This window comes from Xenopus laevis, chromosome 6S, assembly GCF_017654675.1.
Source record: "Xenopus laevis strain J_2021 chromosome 6S, Xenopus_laevis_v10.1, whole genome shotgun sequence".
NCBI classification, from domain to species: domain Eukaryota; kingdom Metazoa; phylum Chordata; class Amphibia; order Anura; family Pipidae; genus Xenopus; species Xenopus laevis.
Window position 1 is genome coordinate 53143555 of NC_054382.1, and position 19968 is coordinate 53163522.

The 19968-nt window shown below is 34.7% G+C and overlaps 2 protein-coding genes across 4 annotated transcripts in view; both read right to left on the reverse strand.

The window, feature by feature from the left end:
• adcy1.S (adenylate cyclase 1 (brain) S homeolog) overlaps positions 1–19968 on the reverse strand; it is a 142869-nt gene that overhangs the window by 55685 nt on the left and 67216 nt on the right. For all 3 annotated transcript variants that reach the window (XM_041567580.1, XM_041567579.1, XM_041567581.1), the window contains 2 exons: positions 18007–18165; positions 162–303 (listed from right to left, as the gene is read on the reverse strand). In XM_041567580.1, the coding sequence (XP_041423514.1) occupies positions 162–303; positions 18007–18165 (301 nt within the window). The remainder of the gene's footprint in view (positions 1–161; positions 304–18006; positions 18166–19968) is intronic.
• LOC121395058 (putative nuclease HARBI1) lies at positions 12435–14566 on the reverse strand. The gene is made up of 2 exons (XM_041567582.1): positions 13891–14566; positions 12435–13208 (listed from the first exon to the last, which is right to left on the reverse strand). Exons 1-2 carry the CDS (start codon positions 14027–14029, stop codon positions 12844–12846), a joined length of 504 nt encoding a protein of 167 aa, XP_041423516.1. The 5' UTR covers positions 14030–14566; the 3' UTR covers positions 12435–12843.

The window sequence follows — 19968 nt, forward strand, 5'->3', positions numbered from 1 at the left end:
TCAGTATTTTTGAAAAATACATTAAATATTGACTTAAAATGGCATGCTCTTACTTTATACTAATATAATTTGTTCATACAGAAAGTATTCTAACATTATCTGTACTTACTACTCAAAAACTAAATTGGCAGAAATGCAAAATTTTTTTTTAAAAACGTTACCTTCCTTCGATGAGATGGCACAATAAAAAAAGTTTCAATATTATGCTTTTTCAAGAAACTGTTTCGTTCATAGCCATATCCGGGTTCAACTTCATAATCTCCATTTAGGCACTCCAATGTGTTCTTAGTTATGTGAACCTTCCTAAAGAAAGACATATAAACACAGAACGGATATTCTTTCATCGTTGTTCATTTGTCTCATCCAAAGTAATGTAATTTAGTCACAACAGGTGATTGTTAAAAGAAAAATATACCTAATTTATACATCCTAGTTATTTTACTATTGTTTAAAAAAACAAACTTACAATAAAAGAAATATGATAATCCCCATATTAAATTGCCGGATAATTACCTGCAATATAGGTCAACAGTCAGGTGTGCATTTATACCACTGCACATACATAAAGAAACCATAACACTGTTCCATTTTTAGTTAAGAAATATCTGTTAAAAGTTAAATAGGGGAATGTAATATTTGGCGTTATCGCAGCACGCACTCGCACATTTGCGAGTATATTTGCGCTAAGCGGAATGCAATATTTTTCGCACAGATATATTACATAGGCACAAAACTGTAGCAAACGCAAAAATAACATGAGTCGCGCAATGTAATGGTTTGTAATAGCGTTTGCGAATGTATTAGCTTTTTACGATTACGCCAAGCGCATGATTGGTTTTGTTGGCATTGTATCCATGGGCAGGGTGGTTAACAATCGCACTACTGATTACTACATTGCAGTTGGAGTATGTGGGTGTTTTTGTTGGCCTTTTCCTATTCGTGGTGTAGAAACAGTTATCTCTGGGTAGTTTTCGCTTCCCGCCTTTCCTTCCTATTCGTGGTGTGCAAGCAGTAGTCACTGAGGCGATTTTCGCATTTCGCCTGGAAACTACAGGCTATTGGTAATTCGCATTGCGCATGAGTACAAACTATTTCAATTGGCTTTGGGTTGCTGTTGCTATCCTGCTACTTGTGGCTACCTGTAATAGTCTGCACAGCACAGTAAACTTTGCTCTTTTGACTTGAGTATATTTCTGTATCATTAGAGCTCCTTTTTTTTTTATTTGTGTTCAATTTGTTAACTATGTCTAGCACAGTTTCCATTAATTTATCTGCGGACATGTATGCAAAGCTTCAAGATTTCTTAAATTTGCAGCCAAGTTGTAGCAATAGTACTGGTGAGTTAGTACCCATTACAGATGACAGTGCTGTGGCTATAGACCCAGTTTTAAATGATGACATTCTTGAGGAAGGATTAAGCAAAAAGAAGAAAAAAGCAGTTCCTGTGGATAACTTTTCAAGGTTAAGAAAACATCGCTTTTGTCAAGAGGAGCTGGATATTTTAGTAAATGAAGTAAGTGTTTTTTTTTAATTATTGTAAGCTATTGTTGAATGTGGAATTTCATATTAATAGTTGAACATGAACAGGTTTTCTTAAAAAAAAAGTAATGAATGACAATTAATATAAAATGTAGACAAATGTCTCAGAACAACCTTTTTAGGGCACTTACACACAGCTGTTTTGAGCTGTGCACTTGTTTTCTGGTAATATGTGTTCAGCTGTAGGGAGAACTGCTGCTGAGCAAATGAATTGGGAACACAGGGGTGTGTAGCTACAAACACCTATGTGTGAGTTTCCTTAAAAAGCGTTTAATTTGCAATTGGTCTTTGTTTTTGAATGTATTATCAATTATGTTTTTGGTTTCTGGTGAACATTTTTGCATCTGAAACTAGACTCCACAACAAAATGTTCACCAGAAACAGAAAATACAATTGATCAAACATTCAAGAACAAAGACCAATTGCAAATTAAAGGTTTTTTAAAGAGCTTGTTCAGTGCCAAATGGACTTCATGTTTTAGAAATTTGTGCTTTATGAATTACTAAGCTTTTAATTCTTCAGCTGTCCAAAATGCTAATTAAGTTGTCTGGTTGCTATGGTCCAAATTACCCTAGCAACCATGTACTAATTTGATTAGGAGACTGGGCTACAATAAGGGGGCAATAAAATCTAACAACATTAATAATACATTTGTATCCTCACTCTGCATTAGTTGTTATAGATTGTGGGCAGTCACCCCTATTTGAAAACTGTAAACAGAAGCAAAATAATTCTAATATAGTAATTAAATAATGTCGACAAATGGAATAGTTGCTTTGCATTAGTCATTCTACTACATATAAAGTTAACTTGAAAAGTTAGCCAATGCTTTAACATATATTGTTAATTGTATATGGTTAGTACACCTAGACAAATTGAGTGGATTTTTTTTTTTTACATTTATTTTATAACCCATTTTATAAGCATGTATGTAATACTTTAAATTATGGCCTGAAAATGATTATTTTTTATTGCTTAGGTGAATCGCAATTACCGCCGTCTGTATGGAGACCTGGCTCAGAAAACCTCTGGACTTGTAAAGAACCAAATTTGGATGGCTATTTTAATTAAAATAAATGCAGTTGGTGTTACTACCCGCACAGTTAATGACATTAAAAAACGATGGTTTGATGTAAGGAGAAGAGCTAAAGATAAAGTAACGAGTAATTATAAAGAAATGACAAAAACTGGCGGTGGATTACCACAATTGAGTCAGCTATCTGAAAATGATGAATTAGTCTTAGAGACAATCAATCCGGTGCAAATAGTTGGTTTATCAAAATTTGACACTTCACGAAGAAGTAGTGAAGGTAATCTTTGTTTTTTATTTAAAACATTAATAATAGGTTAATATTAGAGTTTTTAGTTTTAAAATTTGAACTTTTACTGTGTATTAAATTGTACATTAATATTGAAAGGTATAATCAAGGGGGGTAGCATTTCAGTTCTGCAATGTGTTAAATATTACCTTCTAATTTCATTTGGTGCTGCTTCATTGATTCTCTATTTTCAATTATAGTAACAATTATTAAAGGGGAATGAAACCCCTAGGTGCAAACTCAAACCCAGCACCCCACTGTAGGCCCTCCTCCCCCTGCCCTACCTCTCCCCTTGGGCTATTGGCCCTAAGTCCCTACTTGCCCCTTAATGCAGGTCCCCTCCAGCAATGTTCACAGGGGCCATCTTCTCTTCACTGTGAACTTTGCTGGAGTGGACCTGCATTAAAGGGGAAGTAGGGACTTTGGGCCAATAGCCCGAGAGGAGAGGTATGTGGGGGGTGGAGGGTTTGGTTTTAGCGCTGGGGGGTTTCATTCCCCTTTGATGCTTCACATTTTTTTTTAATTCTCAAATATATATGGGGGTAACTGATCGTCCTAAAAAAGCTTGTTCACCTTTAAACAACTAGTTGTTTTCAGATAGATCACTGGAATTAACATCTTTTTATAATTAGTGGCTATTTTCTATTTCTAACCATTTCTCTAATATTGAAGTGTAAAGTGTCATTTTTCACTTTCTAAAGAACTGTTCTAAACTGATACATTTAGTTGATACATTTCTTATCTTTGTCCCTGCTGAGCAGAATCTCTGGGTTTCATTACAGGCAGCAAAATTGTATCAGTTTAGAGTCTGCGCCTGAATTACTGAGCTGCCAGACTCAAACACCACAGACACCAACATTCAAAATTAAAATTAGATTTTGGGAGAACAGTAAAAGATAAATAATGGAAAGTACATGAAGAAAGGCTTTATTTCAGGTGAACAATTTGAAAACAACTGAACTGAAAAAGAGTGTTTTGAAGGTGAACAACCCTTTTAAGCAAAAGTAACCAAACAGCACGACACGTACTGAATACCTATAAGAAAACCAATTGGTTGCTATGAGTTACTGCATCTGGCCAACCATAGTGCCTTGTTTTGCATGCTGTTGTCACGTTTAAGAATATAAGCATTACCTAATTTACAATAGTGAAGTACTGTTTTGGGTGAGAAATGGATTAAAATATAAACTTGCATTTTCGATCTGGATTTAAACTGGTAGCAAATGTTAATTTGATTTTATATATTTTCCCCACAGATGCCATTTTGGATGAGGTTGATTCAGATGTAATAGGTGAAAATTCAATGTATAGTATGGACAATGATAATATGGAGTTTTCATTTATTAATGATGAAGATAATACCCAGATGACTCAGGTATCTGATACACCTCAAAACATACCTCATGAAGATGATGACTTGAACATTCTAAATAGCCATGTAAAATATACCCAAGAAGCCATTTCAGCAATCAATAACTTTGAACAAACGTTTCAGAAAGAAATGTGTGATTTGAAGTTTTGCCTTCAGAATAATCTTAAAGATGTATGCAATGAGATTGGAAAGCTTACTAGTGTGCTGGCAGAAAGAATAAAACCTACTAAAACATTTACAGATGCACAATGCCAAACGAAAGCAACAGATGTAGAACAGGATTCTACAGCCGATGAAATCTGTAATGAACTTCAATTACAACTGACCCCGCCTCCTGTTTCAATCAATTTACTTGATGAAACTGAAATACAAAATTCTGAGAAACAAAATTCTGAGGTAAATTACAGTGTAAAAAATGCAAAAAAAACAAGCAAAAGCCATCCAAAATCTAACAAAAAAGTAATTTGTTCAAGGACACCAACAGAAAGAAGGAGGTGTTGCCCTCAACGATTTCTGCTAGATGTGAAATCTGAGCTTTCAAAAAAAAAAATAATTTCTTTGATTTTATTTGATAAACACCAATGAGTGTTGTTTGCAAAAAGGTTGTTTGTAGTTTCTTGTCATTACTAATGTTTGTATAGCAAGCAATTTATTGTAGTAAATAATATTAATATTACCCTTTTCTATTTTTGGTTTTTTTTAAGCCAATTTACTATAGAATAATCCCGAATTTTGTAATTGTGAATATTACAGTTAACTGATGTTTGTACACTACATTTAGTTTTCTTAAATGCAGTATTTGTAAAATTTATGTAAAGAAATATTAGTCAAATAAATGTTAACAAGAGTGCATCAATTGCCTTGTGTATTTTTCCCTGTTGGTGTCAAGTTGGCAAAACAAACTTCACAAAAAAAAAAAACAACAATAATTCACTTTTGGCTCGACAGTTCTCCAAACTCAGAAAACTCCTCAGACCAATGTTCTAAAAGTGGGTTTTTTACTATACTATAAAGATATTTCACAAAATGAATAGTAAGAGAATTTGAATTATGTAATATCTATATATCTTGTCATTGTAAATTTGCTATTAACATTTACAATTTAAAAATGAAGCCAGTTTTTTTGTTTGAAAAAAAATATTTATTTTCACAATGATTATAAAATAGTACTTTCACGAATGTCTTCATTATTCTTTTAACAATTATTTTTTAAACAAATTGCCACATTATATTTGAAACATTATTGAAATGCAACATATACCTCTCTCACTTACACCCCGTGTTATGAATGGCAAGATATACTTCTCTCGCTATGTTACAATTTTAAAATAATTATAATTCAAAAAATTAAACGATTCAAGAAAATTTGAATTGTTAAATGCAGCAAATTAAATGAAAGAGAAAATATAGTTTCAACTACTTTAAATTTTTAAAGATACACATTGGGGGTCATATATAAGCAAAAGCCATATTTACACATGGGTAGTAACCTATGGCAACTAATCAGATGCATGCTTTTATTGTTCTACCTGCAGCTGGGAGCAAAATCAGTGATTGGTTGCTATGGGATACTACCTAGGTTGAAAATAGAACCAGTGTTTTTAAAATGAGAACAATTGTGTTCATCCATTACAGTAAAACTGACATATTCCAAACTATTTCAATGTGCATTTCAAATCAAAGCATGAGGCATGTAAACATGATGTTATTTTTAAACATTTTCACATAGTTTTTGTGAAAAATTTTACTTTGAAAACCAGAATATGAAAAATGGCATTGTACTAATTACAAAAGTTTTTGAAGAACTTTGTTAGTAATAAACACTTGCATGAATTTAACATTTTGAATAAAAACTCAAAAAAAAAAGTTTAATGCAGACGTTTCAGAGCTACAATATATTGTTGCATGGTGCGCGTCATACATGTCATCTGGTGTAAATAGCGAAGGCAAGTTGGATTGTGGCAATGTTTGGATTTTACACAACTTTCTTTCTTTTTTTTTTTCCAAAGGTTGATTTTTATTGGCATGAACATCTTCTACATACAGTTGTGTAATGTCTTCTGAGATCTTTTCTAAAAGAAATTAAATACAAAGTTTTTCTGTTGTTTTTTTTAATAAAAATGTAAATTTTCAAACTAAACATAACAGTAAAATAAATGTGCAATACATGATTTCACAATGAATTAACAAGTTCTTCACCTTTTGTGCACAAGGATTTTTAGAAATATATATATATATATATATATATATATATATATATATATATATATATATATATATATATATATATATATATATATATATATATATATATATATATATATATAGTATACTTTACAGAAAATTAGGTACCAAATGTGTTACCCCCAAACAAATTTGCGGGCTGATACAGCCTGCATACCAGTTGGGGGTATAATTTTTTAATAAAAAAAAAAAAAAATGCCCCCCGCCAGGACTGGCAAGCTTGCACTGGGAGGGAGCTCTCGGTGCAGGCCGCCATAACAGTAGGAGTGCATGCGTGTTTGTCAGCTTGTGACGTCACGCGCATTAAGAAAAGAGGCCCCAACAGGGACAACTTTTCTTAATACACATGATGTCACAAGCTGACAAATGCGTATGAGCTTCTACTGTCATGGTGGCTCACACCGAGAGCTCCCTTCTGGTGCGAGCTTGCCAGTGATGGCGGGGGACATTTTTTTTATTAAAACAAATAAAAAATAGTACCACCAACCAGAATACAGCCTCTATCAGCCCGCCCATTTAGTTGTGGGGTCACTTTTTTATACAATAGGTGCCCTTTAAACCAGTGTCTTTACAAGAAACAAATGTTTCCAGAGGGTACAGAAGACAACACCTAAGAACTTTGCTGTGCAAATGTTGAAATTGTGGAAAAGCCAAAGTGACTAGTTCCTAAAGGTTAGTTATGATCTACCTATTAAGTATTTCATAGTTTATTTCTAAATGTGTATTCTGACATAACATTATTCTACTTACCGTTGGATGAATTTCCATCAGACAAAATGATGATATTCTGCATTTCCACAGACTGACCTTGACATGAGTAGTTAGACTCTTCTAGATTAATGAAGGCTAGAATACAAATGTAAAAACAACACATCAACACACTATTTTATTGATATAAAACTTATCCAGCTTTTTATATGTACCGTTTTTTAAATTTATTAAGACAAACCAATACAACAATTGAAAAATTGAATACTGAATTGGAATAAATGAAAATTTCACACATGCCTCAAGAACAAGTTACAGAAATGTTGCCTGTTGCAACCAAAATTTTACAATTAAACATGTATTGCTTTTAAATGTGTATTTTTGAAAGGCCAGAGTAGAAAGATGAGTTATACAAAGTAATAACAATAATAATTTCTTAGCCTTTGCACAACATTTCCATTTTTGAAGAGCTCAGCAATACCTATTTGGAAGCAGCTAAGAGTTATTTGAAAAAGAATTCTATTTATGTAAATTTTAAAAAAAATCATTTGTTTTTTTAATGGGGGACAATGATTCCTGGATAAAAGCAGTAAGAAGATAAAAATTAAATTTAAAAATTAACCAAAAAAAAAAAATGAACAGTTGCTTACAGTTAGCCATCATAAAGCATATTTAACATTAATGTAAAGGTGAACCAAGAATTTAACCTCAATATTATTGCTAGTCTTAGAAAAAGCATAATAAACTAATGTACTATGCTTAATGTGTGTTCTGAAATTATAAACAATTTGCCATGTTTACTAGACAATATTTTAGAAAACATTAGACAACACTAACCTTCTCCACTGTTTCCCCGATTTGTATGTGTTTCACCTTCATACGAATTTGAAATAGATTCATATTCTTCAGTTTTGGCTGAGGTCTCAGTTAAGTTAGATGTAGAAGAGGTCTCTTTTTCATTAAAAAAAAGAGATAAGGTTTCAATTTCGTTAAAGAGTGAAGAGGTTTCTTTTCCATCAGTTGTTGAAGAGGACTCTTTTTCGTTAACGAGTGAAGAGGTTTCTTTTCCATCAGTTGTTGAAGAGGACTCTTTTTCGTTAAAGAGTGAAGAGGTTTCTTTTCCATCAGTTGTTGAAGAGGAATCTTTTTTGTTAAAGAATGAAGAGGTTTCTTTTTCCAAAGACTTGGAAGAGGTCTCTTGTTCATTGGAAGTCTTGTTTGAATTCCGTTTTTCAAGATTCTTGTCCGATAATGATTTCTGTTTAAAATGTTTATGCTTCTGAGAATAATCATCTACAGTATATGGGGAAAAGATTAGATTTTAAAATTTTATATGCATTTTAAAAAGTAACAATACAGCTTTTATACAGGTGCCCTAACCAATATCAACCAATAAATAATTTTGTCTAGATTTTAAAATGTGGGCCCTTTAATGAAAGAGTATTCAAATATATATGGAAATATTGTAACTTAGCATTTAAAATTGGCCATTAACCTATAAAGATAATTTACAAGAAGCAGTATATTAATATTTATACAAAATGATGTTTCTTTACACATGTTCATCGCCTTTTAAAAACTATGGTCATATTATTGAAGATAGCAAGTTTACACAGGTGTAATAAAGCGTAAATATTAATTGAAGATAACCCGTTTAAAGGGGTTGTTCAACTTTGAGTTAACCTTTAGTATGATGTATAGAGTGACATTATGAGACAATTTGAAATTGGTTTTCATTTTTTATTATCAGTGGTTTTATACTTATTTAGCTGTTTGTTCAGCAGCTCTCTGTTTTTGTAGTGTCAGCAATTTGGTTTCTATGGTACAGATTACCCTTGCAACCCTTCATTGATTTGAATAACAGACTGGAATATGAATAGGAGAGGGACTGAATAGAGTGATAAGTAATAAATAGTGGCTATAACAATACATTTGTAGCTTTTAAGAGCATTTGTTTTTAGATGGTGTCAGTGACCCCCATTTGAAAGCTGCAAAGAAACCGAGGAAATTTGCAAAACATTTAAAAAAACTTTGAATAATAAATAATGAAGACCAATTGCAAAGTTTCTTTAAATTAGCCCTTCTACAATATTCTAAAAAGTTAACTTGAAGGTGAACCCCCCCCCTTTAAGGGAAAAGAATCATAAATGTTTAAATTTAAAAATATCCCATTTAAACATTTTTAAAAAAAGGAATACAGACTTTGAAATATATTAGAATAATGAAAACATCATTACCATAGTCCTTAGTCTAGAGATCACTCCCAACTTTCAAGGTAACCTTCCAGGCATCTCCCCCTCCTCCCCCATTATCAGTGACCAGGCTTAGCAGCATGTTCATTCACAGAACTGAAGGCTAAATTACAAATAGCATTATTTGAAACAAATATCTTCTCGTAGTTTTAAATTTGTTGATGGGCTCAGTTACCCCCAATTTATAAACAGAATAGTTTTTATTTTTAAATTGACTTTTTAAAAAAAATTTTTTTTTTAAAAAAACTGAAACAATGGTAAATGATGATTATTCGTTAAAGGTCACCTATTGAGAAAAACAGTTACCCCCCAACCAAATGTGTGGGCTGAGCCCACATTCTAGTTGGGGGTACTGGTTTTTTTTTTTTAAAAAAAAAGGCCACCCAACAGCACGTTTGCACTGGGAGCCTATGACAGTCTCTTCGCATGTGCATTTGTGTGCGCGTGATGTTATGCGCATTAAGAAAACGGTACTAACACTGACTGCTTTTCTTAATGCACATGCACATAACGTCACGTGCAGACAAAAGCGCAGAGACTGTAATGGCCTCTCGCACCGGGCGCTCCCTCCTGGTGCAAGCGCACTGGTGGGGGGGGGGGGCATGTTTTTTTTTTTAAAAAAAAAACCAAACAGTACCCCCAACCGGAATGCAGGCTCTATCAGCCAACACATTTGGTTGGGTGTAACCGTTTTTCATGATAGGTGGCCTTTAGGTTCATTTTCACTATGTTATGAAATGGGAGTTTCTAACCAATTTTTCAATGACCTTCATTTCAGATTTCCTAAATGAATTGCCCTCTTCTTCTGACTCTTTGCAGCTTTCAAAAGGGGGTAATTGTGCCCTTCCACAAATGAAAATCTCTGTAAGCCTACACATATTGCTATTTGTACTTTTCAATACTGCTCTCTTTGTTCTGCTCCTATCAAATTCATAGATATGCTTTGTTGCTAGGGAAACTGCCAAACTGAAGTGCATCAACTTATAAAGACAAATAAATAATTATAAAAACAATTAAAGGAACAGTTCAGTGTAAAAATAAAAACTAGGTAAATAGCTAGGCTGTGCAAAATAAAACATGTTTCTAATATAGTTAGCCAAAAATGTAATGTATAACAGCTGGAGTGATTTGATGTATAACATGTCAGTCAGATCACTACTTCCTGCTTTTCAGCTCTCTAACTCTGAGTTAGTCAGTGACTATAAGGGGAGCCACATGGGACATTTCTGTTCAGTGAGTTTGCAATTGATCCTCAGCAGTCAGCTCAGATTCAAAAGCAACAGATATGACCCATGTGCCACCCCTCAAGTCACTGATTGGTTACTGCCTGGTAACCAGTCAATGTAAACCAAGAGAGCTGAAAAGCAAGAAGGTGTTCTGTTCTGTTATGTTAGACTTGCAGTCACTACAACCTTTATACATTACATTTTTAGCTAACTATAGATACATTTTTTATTTTGAACAGCCTATTTACCTAGTTTTGACATTTATACCAAACAATTCCTTTCAAATGCAAATGATTTTTGAATTAAAAAGTCTATATGAAACCAAGTTTAAAAAAAACATAAGTACTGTTCCCAACGTGATATAGTTCGCACAGCGATAGTCGGAAAATAACGAAAATAATTTCGCAAAATTCGACGCAGGTTTATTTTCCAACTCACAAAATGTACAGTTTCTTTTTCTTAACTTGGACTTTATTAATGTTAATTAGGCACTCACATTTCTAACAATAACTCATCAAAATATTCTTAAGTAATGAAAATATTTTTAAATAGTTACTTGATAAAAACTTACCAACGAAGATTCTTTTCAGGAACCTAGAATACATTGGGTTACCCCTCCTTTTTAAATCTGAAAGACGTTTTTGCAGCTGACCAACAGATCTTTTAACGCCAAATTTTTCTTGCATTTCCCTGGATATCCGACGCATAATTCTATGCTTCCTGAGTGCCACATTCCCTTCGTCCTTCTCCTTAGACTTGTATCGGCTCTTAGCAAGGCCTCTCAGGAGAAAAATGATCTCTTCATGGGAGAACCGCACTGCACGATCCTTCAGGTTCGCCATCTTCCTGACGTCACGCGTCTTTCCGGAAGTACACACACAGAAAAGTACACAAACAGGAAGTCGACGTGCGACTTTATTTTCGAATGTCACATAACATTTTTATTCGCAGAGCTAATATAATAAGCGCACTAATACATAAACCTAAAAATAATTTTATAGCATGTTAATGGTGAGTATTTATTCGCATAGCGAACACAATAAATGGCTATTTCAGTAAATTAAAAGGAGAATTTTAAACATAACTTTTGTATGTATTACAATAACCATAATTTGTTTTTTTTTAAAAAAAACATAGTCAAGGAAAATAGTTGAACAGGTTGCTAGGCCTGCTTCACATAGTTATCAAACTGTGAGAAAACATAGCCAAATTGCAACAAGTAACTCTCATTCCTCTCAGAAAACTTTTAATAGGACAATAATAACTTCAAATAATATATTGTGACAATTGTCAATTAGTAATCAGGTATAATAAGATTATTAAACAACTTTTTACACTTTGTAATAAGTATATCACTAAGTTTACAATTGAAGAAAACAGGTTTCTAAGGTTTAATTCACCCTACCAACCATACTCAGTTTACAATGAGAGACCATAATATGAATATGAGAGGCCAAAATAGATAGATGAGTAACAAAAAGTATCAAGAGCAATTCATTAGTCTAACAGAGCATTTTTTTAAGAGTGGTCAGTGACCCTCAATACAAAACATGAAACAGACAAAAGAAGATGGCAATTTTAAATATAACCATAAAAATACCAGTTATATGTTGCTTAAAATTAGTAATTTCATCATAGTTACTATGGCTAAAATAAGTTGGTACTAATCTAAGTAAACTTTTATGTTATAGAATATCTAATTCTGAGCCCATTTACATTTTTCTCACTCCTGCAAACAAATGGGGGTCACTGACCATACAAAAAACACATGTGGTCTTTAAGGCTACACATGTATTGTAATTACTATTTTTTATTACTCCTCTTTCTGTTCTGGTCCTGTCTTATTCATGTCAAATTATTGAAGCAAGGGCAATGTAGATCTAAGCAACCAAATTTCTGAAAATGCATACTATAGAGCTGCATAAATAAAAGCCAAAAGTATTAACTAATGACTCAAAAACCTAATGCAAATCTCTCACAATATCACTCACTTAAATGCCAAAGGAGCTGCTGAAAGATGCAATTAAAAGTGACTATTAAGTAGGCTGGTGGGGGATGTTTGGACTAGTAAGAATGGAAGGACCTATTTTTAATCGTAGTCCAGTTGTGCTCTACATCTAACAAACAGCTAAACTCCAATGCCTAGCTAGGTGAAATCTGACATGCTTCACAAAAACACAGATTTATGAAAAATACTGGGACACAATATGGTCCCTTTGAAGTTTTGCATGATGAGAAAGTATGACCTCTCTGTGCTGCTCTTCAGTCACTGCAGTGTCACAGTCAAACTCATTGTCATTCTCATGTTCTATGCAGATGTTGTGTAGAATGCAGCAGCACATTATAATCTCACACACTTTTGCAGCATCATAAAGTAGCATGCCACCTGTAACATCCAAACATCTGAAGCGGCTTTTTAAAAGACCAAAAGTGCGTTCAATTGTGTTGCGGGTGCGGATGTGAGCATAGTTATAACGAACTTGTGCTGGCGTAGTAGCATTAATAAATGGAGTCATAAGCCAAGTCGTGAGTGGATATCCACTGTCTGCTGTTTAAAAAATACAATGAACATTATGAAGTATTATAGCCTTTAGATGGGAGATTGCACAATTTTGAAATGTTACACAACACAATAAGAAAGTGTTTTTGTTAGATATTTTGAGAAACATAAATCTTCAAGTGCACCATAACCCAAAATCTAAGCCCACCAGCTTCAGTTTATAAAAAGAAATACAATTGATGAAATTAATTATTTATTTGCTAGCAAAACTACAATACTGATAAACTGCCCATCTACTAGAAACACAACTTAGATTAAACTTTTAAAAATATATATATACACATTATAGAGAGATGTAGATAGATAAATAGATGATAGCTAGCCTGCAGATAAACTGAGACTGAAAATCACAGCCTAAGCTGCCATCAGCCTTCTTCACTTGCTCCTAAACCAGTGTGACAAGCTAAATGAGCTTTCGTTAACAAGACACGAGTATGCATTTCAGTGTGAATATAGTTTGCATTTGGCAGCATCCATAATGATGCACTGCATCAAACATCAAACAATATATAAAGGTGATGACAGTGTTGGAACTAATTCAAGCATGTATTTATCCAGACATTCATCCCCTTATATCAATAGGTTAAAAAAACTAATTTGATCATTTTAGTTCAGATACTCATATTTATTATGTTGAATTATTACAGATTAACATATTTCACAAACTTACCAAGCATAATTCCAGAAGTAAATTCTCCAGAATCAAAACGATCATATATCCCAGAGTTTTTGAATATATATGCATCATGTGTGGATCCAGGATACTTAGCCACGACGTCCATTATTTTTAAATTGGCAGCACAAATCATTTGAACATTTAAGGAATGAAAGCATTTTCAATTTCGAAAAACCTGCTCCATGTCCCTTGGAGGAGCAATATGAATATGGGTGCAATCAATGCACCCAATAACATTTGGGAAATTAGCAAATTTAAAAAAATCTTGCTTCAGCTGTGAAACTGAGGCATTATCACTAGAAAAAAGTATATATTTTGGTATCAGGTGCAGCATACCTTTTATGACTTTAGTCAACATTCTACTACATGCAGATTGTGAAATGCCACCAATAATTGCAATTGAGTTTTGGAAACTCCCAGTTGCAAAAAAATTAAGAGCACATAGCAGACGAACATGGCCTGGTATAGCATTGCCCCTCATAAATACAGGGTCAATGTATTCTTTCAATTCTTCGTATAGGGATAAAATTTGCCCTCTAGAAAGTCTATATCTAATTTTTATTTCATCATCAAATAACAGAGCAAGCTCAGTTCTGGGGTTAAATTTCCTCTTCTTCCTTTTTTTCACAAGCACATTGCACTGTACATTTTCAACAACTGTTTTTTGCCGTTTAGCAAGTATGAGAAATGGTAATGAAGCATCCATACAAATACAAATACTGATAGTAGCTCAATCTATAACAAACGGTAAAAAACAAACACAATTTAAAAAATGACACATATTAGTCACTTGTACAAAACAAGGCAAATAATACTATTTAAAAAAAAATTAATACTTTATACAGACACAATTCAAGTAATAAAAAAAACACATCAAAACAAATGGATTAGTAATAAAAAAAACACATCAAAACAAATGGATTAGCAATTTGTTACAAATAACTACAAGTTCAAACACGTCCAAATGAAAACCCAGCATCCATACACACACCTCTCCACACTTTCCCATAACTTATATATAACCATATCTATATTAACTGTACAATTTAGTTTCACAATAGCCATTGAAATTATCATCCAAGACAATTTTAAAAGCAATTAAGGGGTGGCAACATATAACATGGTAAAATCCAAACAAATAATCCAATGGCCTTCATTATTTTTTTATAATAGTTTTCAAATGAATTGCCTTCTTTTTCTGACTCTTTCCAGCTATCAAATGGGTGGGGAGGGGGTCACTAACCCCCATCTTGAATTAAATTGTCTGACAGGCTACAAATTGTAATGTTAATTTTGCATTTTTTATACTCCAATTTCTGTCTAGGCATGCTCCTTGTCATATTCCAGTCTCTCGTTCAAATCAATGCATTGTTGTTAGAGTAATTTTGACCCTAGCAACCACAAATCACTGTTCTCACTGTGAAGAACCACCTATGCTGCTTCAAAGTCCTTTTCTTCTAGTCTCAAGGGGTGGCCTCTGGTGATTCTCTTTTTGGGTAAAAATGCCCCCTGTTATTTGTCTATAATGATGTCCCCTCACAAGTGCCTTTTTTTCAAATGAAAACAACCCCAACCTAGACAGTCTACCCTCATAATTCTTCCCTCTCCTTCTCATTTAGGACTACTCCAAATGAGGCCTTACTAGGGATCTTTAAAAAGGCAAAAAAAAGTTTTCACTGGAAAAAAAAGTAATAACCATATACATTTACCACATATAAAAAAAATGCTGACATTTATCTTTACCACATATAACTTGACCACATTTTTTAAATGACATGAAGAATAGCGAATATACTTACGCAATGCGAACGATGGAATAGCTCCACAAAAGTTGTACATCACCTTCTTCTCACAACGCTGATAGCAAAGTCACGTGAACACAATGACATTGCGATTAAATTGCGAATAACATTTGCACTGAATAGCGACTACAGAAACGACTCGTTAAAAAACTGAGCGCAATATAAGCAATTTGCGATAAGAAGTTTTATTACATTGATAGCGCAACAGCGCAATAGAGCGCAATAACAAAAGTTCGCAAAGTGGAGAAGAATGACGGACACAGTCGCAAACGTAGTTGAACAGTCGCAAAGCGAATTATTACATAACCACTCTCGCTCGCAAACTACTCGCAAATCGCTTTGCGAACAGTTTATGCGATTGCGCGTGATATTACATTCCCCTAAAAGTGTATTGACTGGGTCTACTGTATAGAAGTCTCCCTCACCTGTAAACTAAAGTTCACCATCACACCTGCCACTAATAAGAGAAAGGCACAAGGGCAGATGGCTTGCAGGGGAGTGGGATTATGTGTGTGTGATTGAGGGTGCATGCCACCCCCTATAAAAAAATGTGAGGTCCCAGTCAATCATAGTCAGTCAGAATTATGTCACTGGTTCATCCTGAAAAATGTGTGAATAAAGCAATGTTAAAGAAGTTTCTGCATGGTCCAGTTTCCTCCTGATTTACATTGTATCTCTATATCCAGGGTTGTGCTGGACCAGCAGGATACTGGGAAAAAAAATAGTGGGTCCAGGTCCTTCTGGGCACCGCCAACCCAGACCTGCTCCCCTCTTGAGACCCTAGGCACTGCTTCCTGATCTTCCCCCTCTTGTGTTTGCAAGAAGAATAAACAAGGTACGCATGGGGGCTGGTGGAGGGGGGCTGCAGCTGGAGCAGGGGCCCCTGAGGAGATAATCCCGGTCTGCCCTGGACCCCCAGCCCAATGCTGTATACATCTCTCTCAAACTTGATGCTTCTGGGTGGTTATGTGTCCAATGAACTGTTTAATAGCCGGCCACCTTGACCTCTGTAACTGTTTTACAAAATATCTTTATGCATTATGTCAGGAATTCTAGATGCACACTTTATATCAGATCCACTGTCCAACAAGTAGATGAGCAGTTTAATACACTGGTATTTGGAATAGTTGTGGGTATTTTAATAACAGAGACATGGAGACTTGACTGGTGAATCTGGTGAATTTTCATTCATCTCTTATGTTTTTGTACTATAATTATAAATAGGGTTTTTTAATGTTAATATTTTTTCTCAGACTTTTCAATTAGAGTTCAGCAGTTTATTCCATTGCAGACCTGGAGAATAGCCTTACTAAAAATATGAAATGTATAATATTTAATGTTTTACATTTATTAATAATTCAATTGGTATGAAAGCAATTTGACATTTCAGTGTCATTTCTACTCCCATATCGTGAGTTATTACAATCATTTAATTTTCTGTGTCTGACGTCACTTCCAGTGCTCACATCAAAATGAAATGTGTGTCTGATTTTTATTTTTAGTTGTCTATTCATGCAGGTTATTGTGGGAAGCCTGGAGGTACCACCACTTTGGTAGCTTAATGATGGTAGCTTCAGGGTTCCCTGTGTCAATAGGTGCACTGTGCTTAGTGGCATAACTAGATGTTACAGGGCTCCACAGAAAATTAATTTAGGGCCCCCAAAATATCCAAAGGTTGTCCTGTTTGATCAATACATATAGAAATTGCTCACTAATTAGGGCCCCCTGCAACCACAGGGTCTAATTCCTCAGTAGCTTCACCTCTGACTGTGCTCCGTTTGAAGCCTGTCTTTACCTTTTTGAGGAATTGTGGCAAAATGTGCATTGTGCACAATTATTCACAAATTGATGGGTATTTGCATGAACACGGGCACTGTGTGTGTTTGTTGTGTGCGAATAACTCTTTGATTGCAATTTTCTAAACATAAATTTGAATTTGCAAAATTTGTTTACAATATTTTTCTGACACTCAAATTGTTGTGCTCAGGTCTGCAAAAATATTTACAATTTGCAATTATCCCATATTGAAAAAGCTTTTAACGACAATCAATCACAGCATGAATAAAAATTCACAAAAAAAAATACATGCACACCACAAATATATTCACTTTGCAAATCATTATGCGTTGCTCAAAGTTTATAAATGAGCCCCTGCCTCTAGTTTTGTTTTTAGCTTGGTATTAAATGCCAAGTTAACGTTATATTATATTTTTATGTAGTCAATTACATTTTTACATACTACACCATAAAATGATTCTGCTGGTCCCAAATTTGACTTTTTGGACAGAAATTGTATTTTAAAACATACCCAGGTAATCCTCCAGCTTCCATTACATTGGCTAAAGTGACATCATTGGACCAGACATCATATTGCCATTTGCGAAGCCCTAGAACTCCACAAAGTACACGTCCTGTGTGCAAACCCACTCTCATATTAAGATCCACTTCAGTTGCTTCAGCAACCGACCTTGGAGAGAACATAAGGTAAATGTTAACATTATTATTTTTTTTTTTTTTTTGTAACTTAGATTTTTTATTAGAAAAGAAAGAAGACATACACAATCATAAGCCTTACAAAATAATACAGCACATCGCAAGCAATGTGAAACAGTTGCTAGTTCCATAAGGCCTCTTCAATAAAGAAGATTGATTAAAGGAAAGAAGTAAAGAAAAGAGGGGAGGGTAGACAGACGGTAGGGCAGGGGGGGGAGTGAGAAAAGAATAAAGATTAAAGAAAGAGGGAGGGAGAGAGGGAGGGAGGGAGGGAGGGGACAGAGGTACAAAAATAAACAGCCAAGGACAGTTAACTCCAGTAAGGCTAATAACAGCAGCATATGAAAAAGACTTCTGCAAAAAGAAGGGAAATAAGCAAAGACATTCTTGGGTGTAGTACAAGTTGAAAAGTCTCATTCTGATATTCGAATAATCGAAGCTGAACCAATGGGGCTTTCTGGGAAATTTCTCCGAAGGTGAGGATCAAATTAGTGGGAGACAAAAGGTCCTTGATCGTATGTAAGGCAGTTTTCTGCCATCGAGAGCAAAACTCCCGCAGTGTGCCCGGAGAAAAGTCTGCATTGTTCAGGTAAATAGTATTCAAAGAGTAAGCAGAGGTCAAGCGAAATCTATGTTTTAGAGTGTTCCATACTCCCAGGGTGTGTTGAGTAGAGCGTAGAAAATTTGATACAGAGACTGGTGGCCTATTGGAAGACCAAATATAAGAATTAAGATGAATCCCTGAGATCTGCTCGTTCTCAATTTGTCCCCAAACAGTGTGTGAGTCCCAGCGAGACCAGGCCAATAGTTGTCTGAGATGGGATGCTTCATAGTATCGCCGGAGTGATGGGACACCTAGGCCTCCCTGTTTGAGTGAAGTCATCAGTGTATTCCTAGAAATCCTATGCCGTTTATTTCCCCAGATAAAATTGTGGAATGAGGTCTGGATGTCCTGGAGAGTTCTACGGGGAATTGAAATGGGAAGCTTTTCAAAAAGATATAAAAATTTGGGGAGAATGTTCATCTTTAAAGCAGCAATTCTTCCGAACCAAGAGAGAGAATGAGTATTCCATTTTTGTAAGATAGCTTTCGTTTGAGCGATAAGAGGTGTAAAGTTCTGGCAGAACAGTTGATCATACGAGGGAGTAAGTTTAGTACCCAGGTAGGTGATGAAGGTCGATTTCAAGTTATATTTAAATTTAGATTTCAGAGTTTCTAAAGTTAGTGGCGGTATGTGTACTGGTAAAGCTTCCGTTTTGTTCATATTGATTTTATGTCCAGAAAGACTGCCATACAGCTCCAGTATTTTGTGTAAAGATGGCAAGGTTAACAAGGGGTTAGTAATGGTTAATAACACGTCATCAGCAAACAAAGACAACTTATACTGTTTACAATTGACCTGTACCCCAGAGACATCAATGTTGTTCCGGAGAACTGCAGCCAGAGGCTCTATGCTAAGGGCATACAGTAAGGGGGAGAGGGGACATCCCTGCCTCGTACCATTGGAAATTGGAATTGGACTATGAGCCTGGCCTGGAAGTTTGAGATAAGCGGAAGGAGTGCTATACAGGCTATTAAGTGCTGTTAGGTAGGGGCCTGACAAATCCAGACGCAAACGAGTAAACAGAAAAGACCAACTTAAGTGGTCAAAGGCCTTTTCGGCGTCGAGACTAAGTAGAAGCATTGGTTGTTTCTGTTTACGGGCAATCTCCAAAAGATCTATGGTCCTTCTGGTATTGTCTCCCGCCTGACGGCCCTGAATGAAACCTACTTGATC

Excerpts from the sequence above, each read along its gene's own strand:
- LOC121395058 (XM_041567582.1), bottom strand. The coding sequence starts at position 14,029 with ATGATTTGTGCTGCCAATTTAAAAATAATGGACGTCGTGGCTAAGTAT. Across the intron at positions 13,209-13,890 it reads TACTTCTGGAATTATGCTTG|CAGACAGTGGATATCCACTC; the intron begins GTAAGTTTGTGA and ends TTTTTTAAACAG.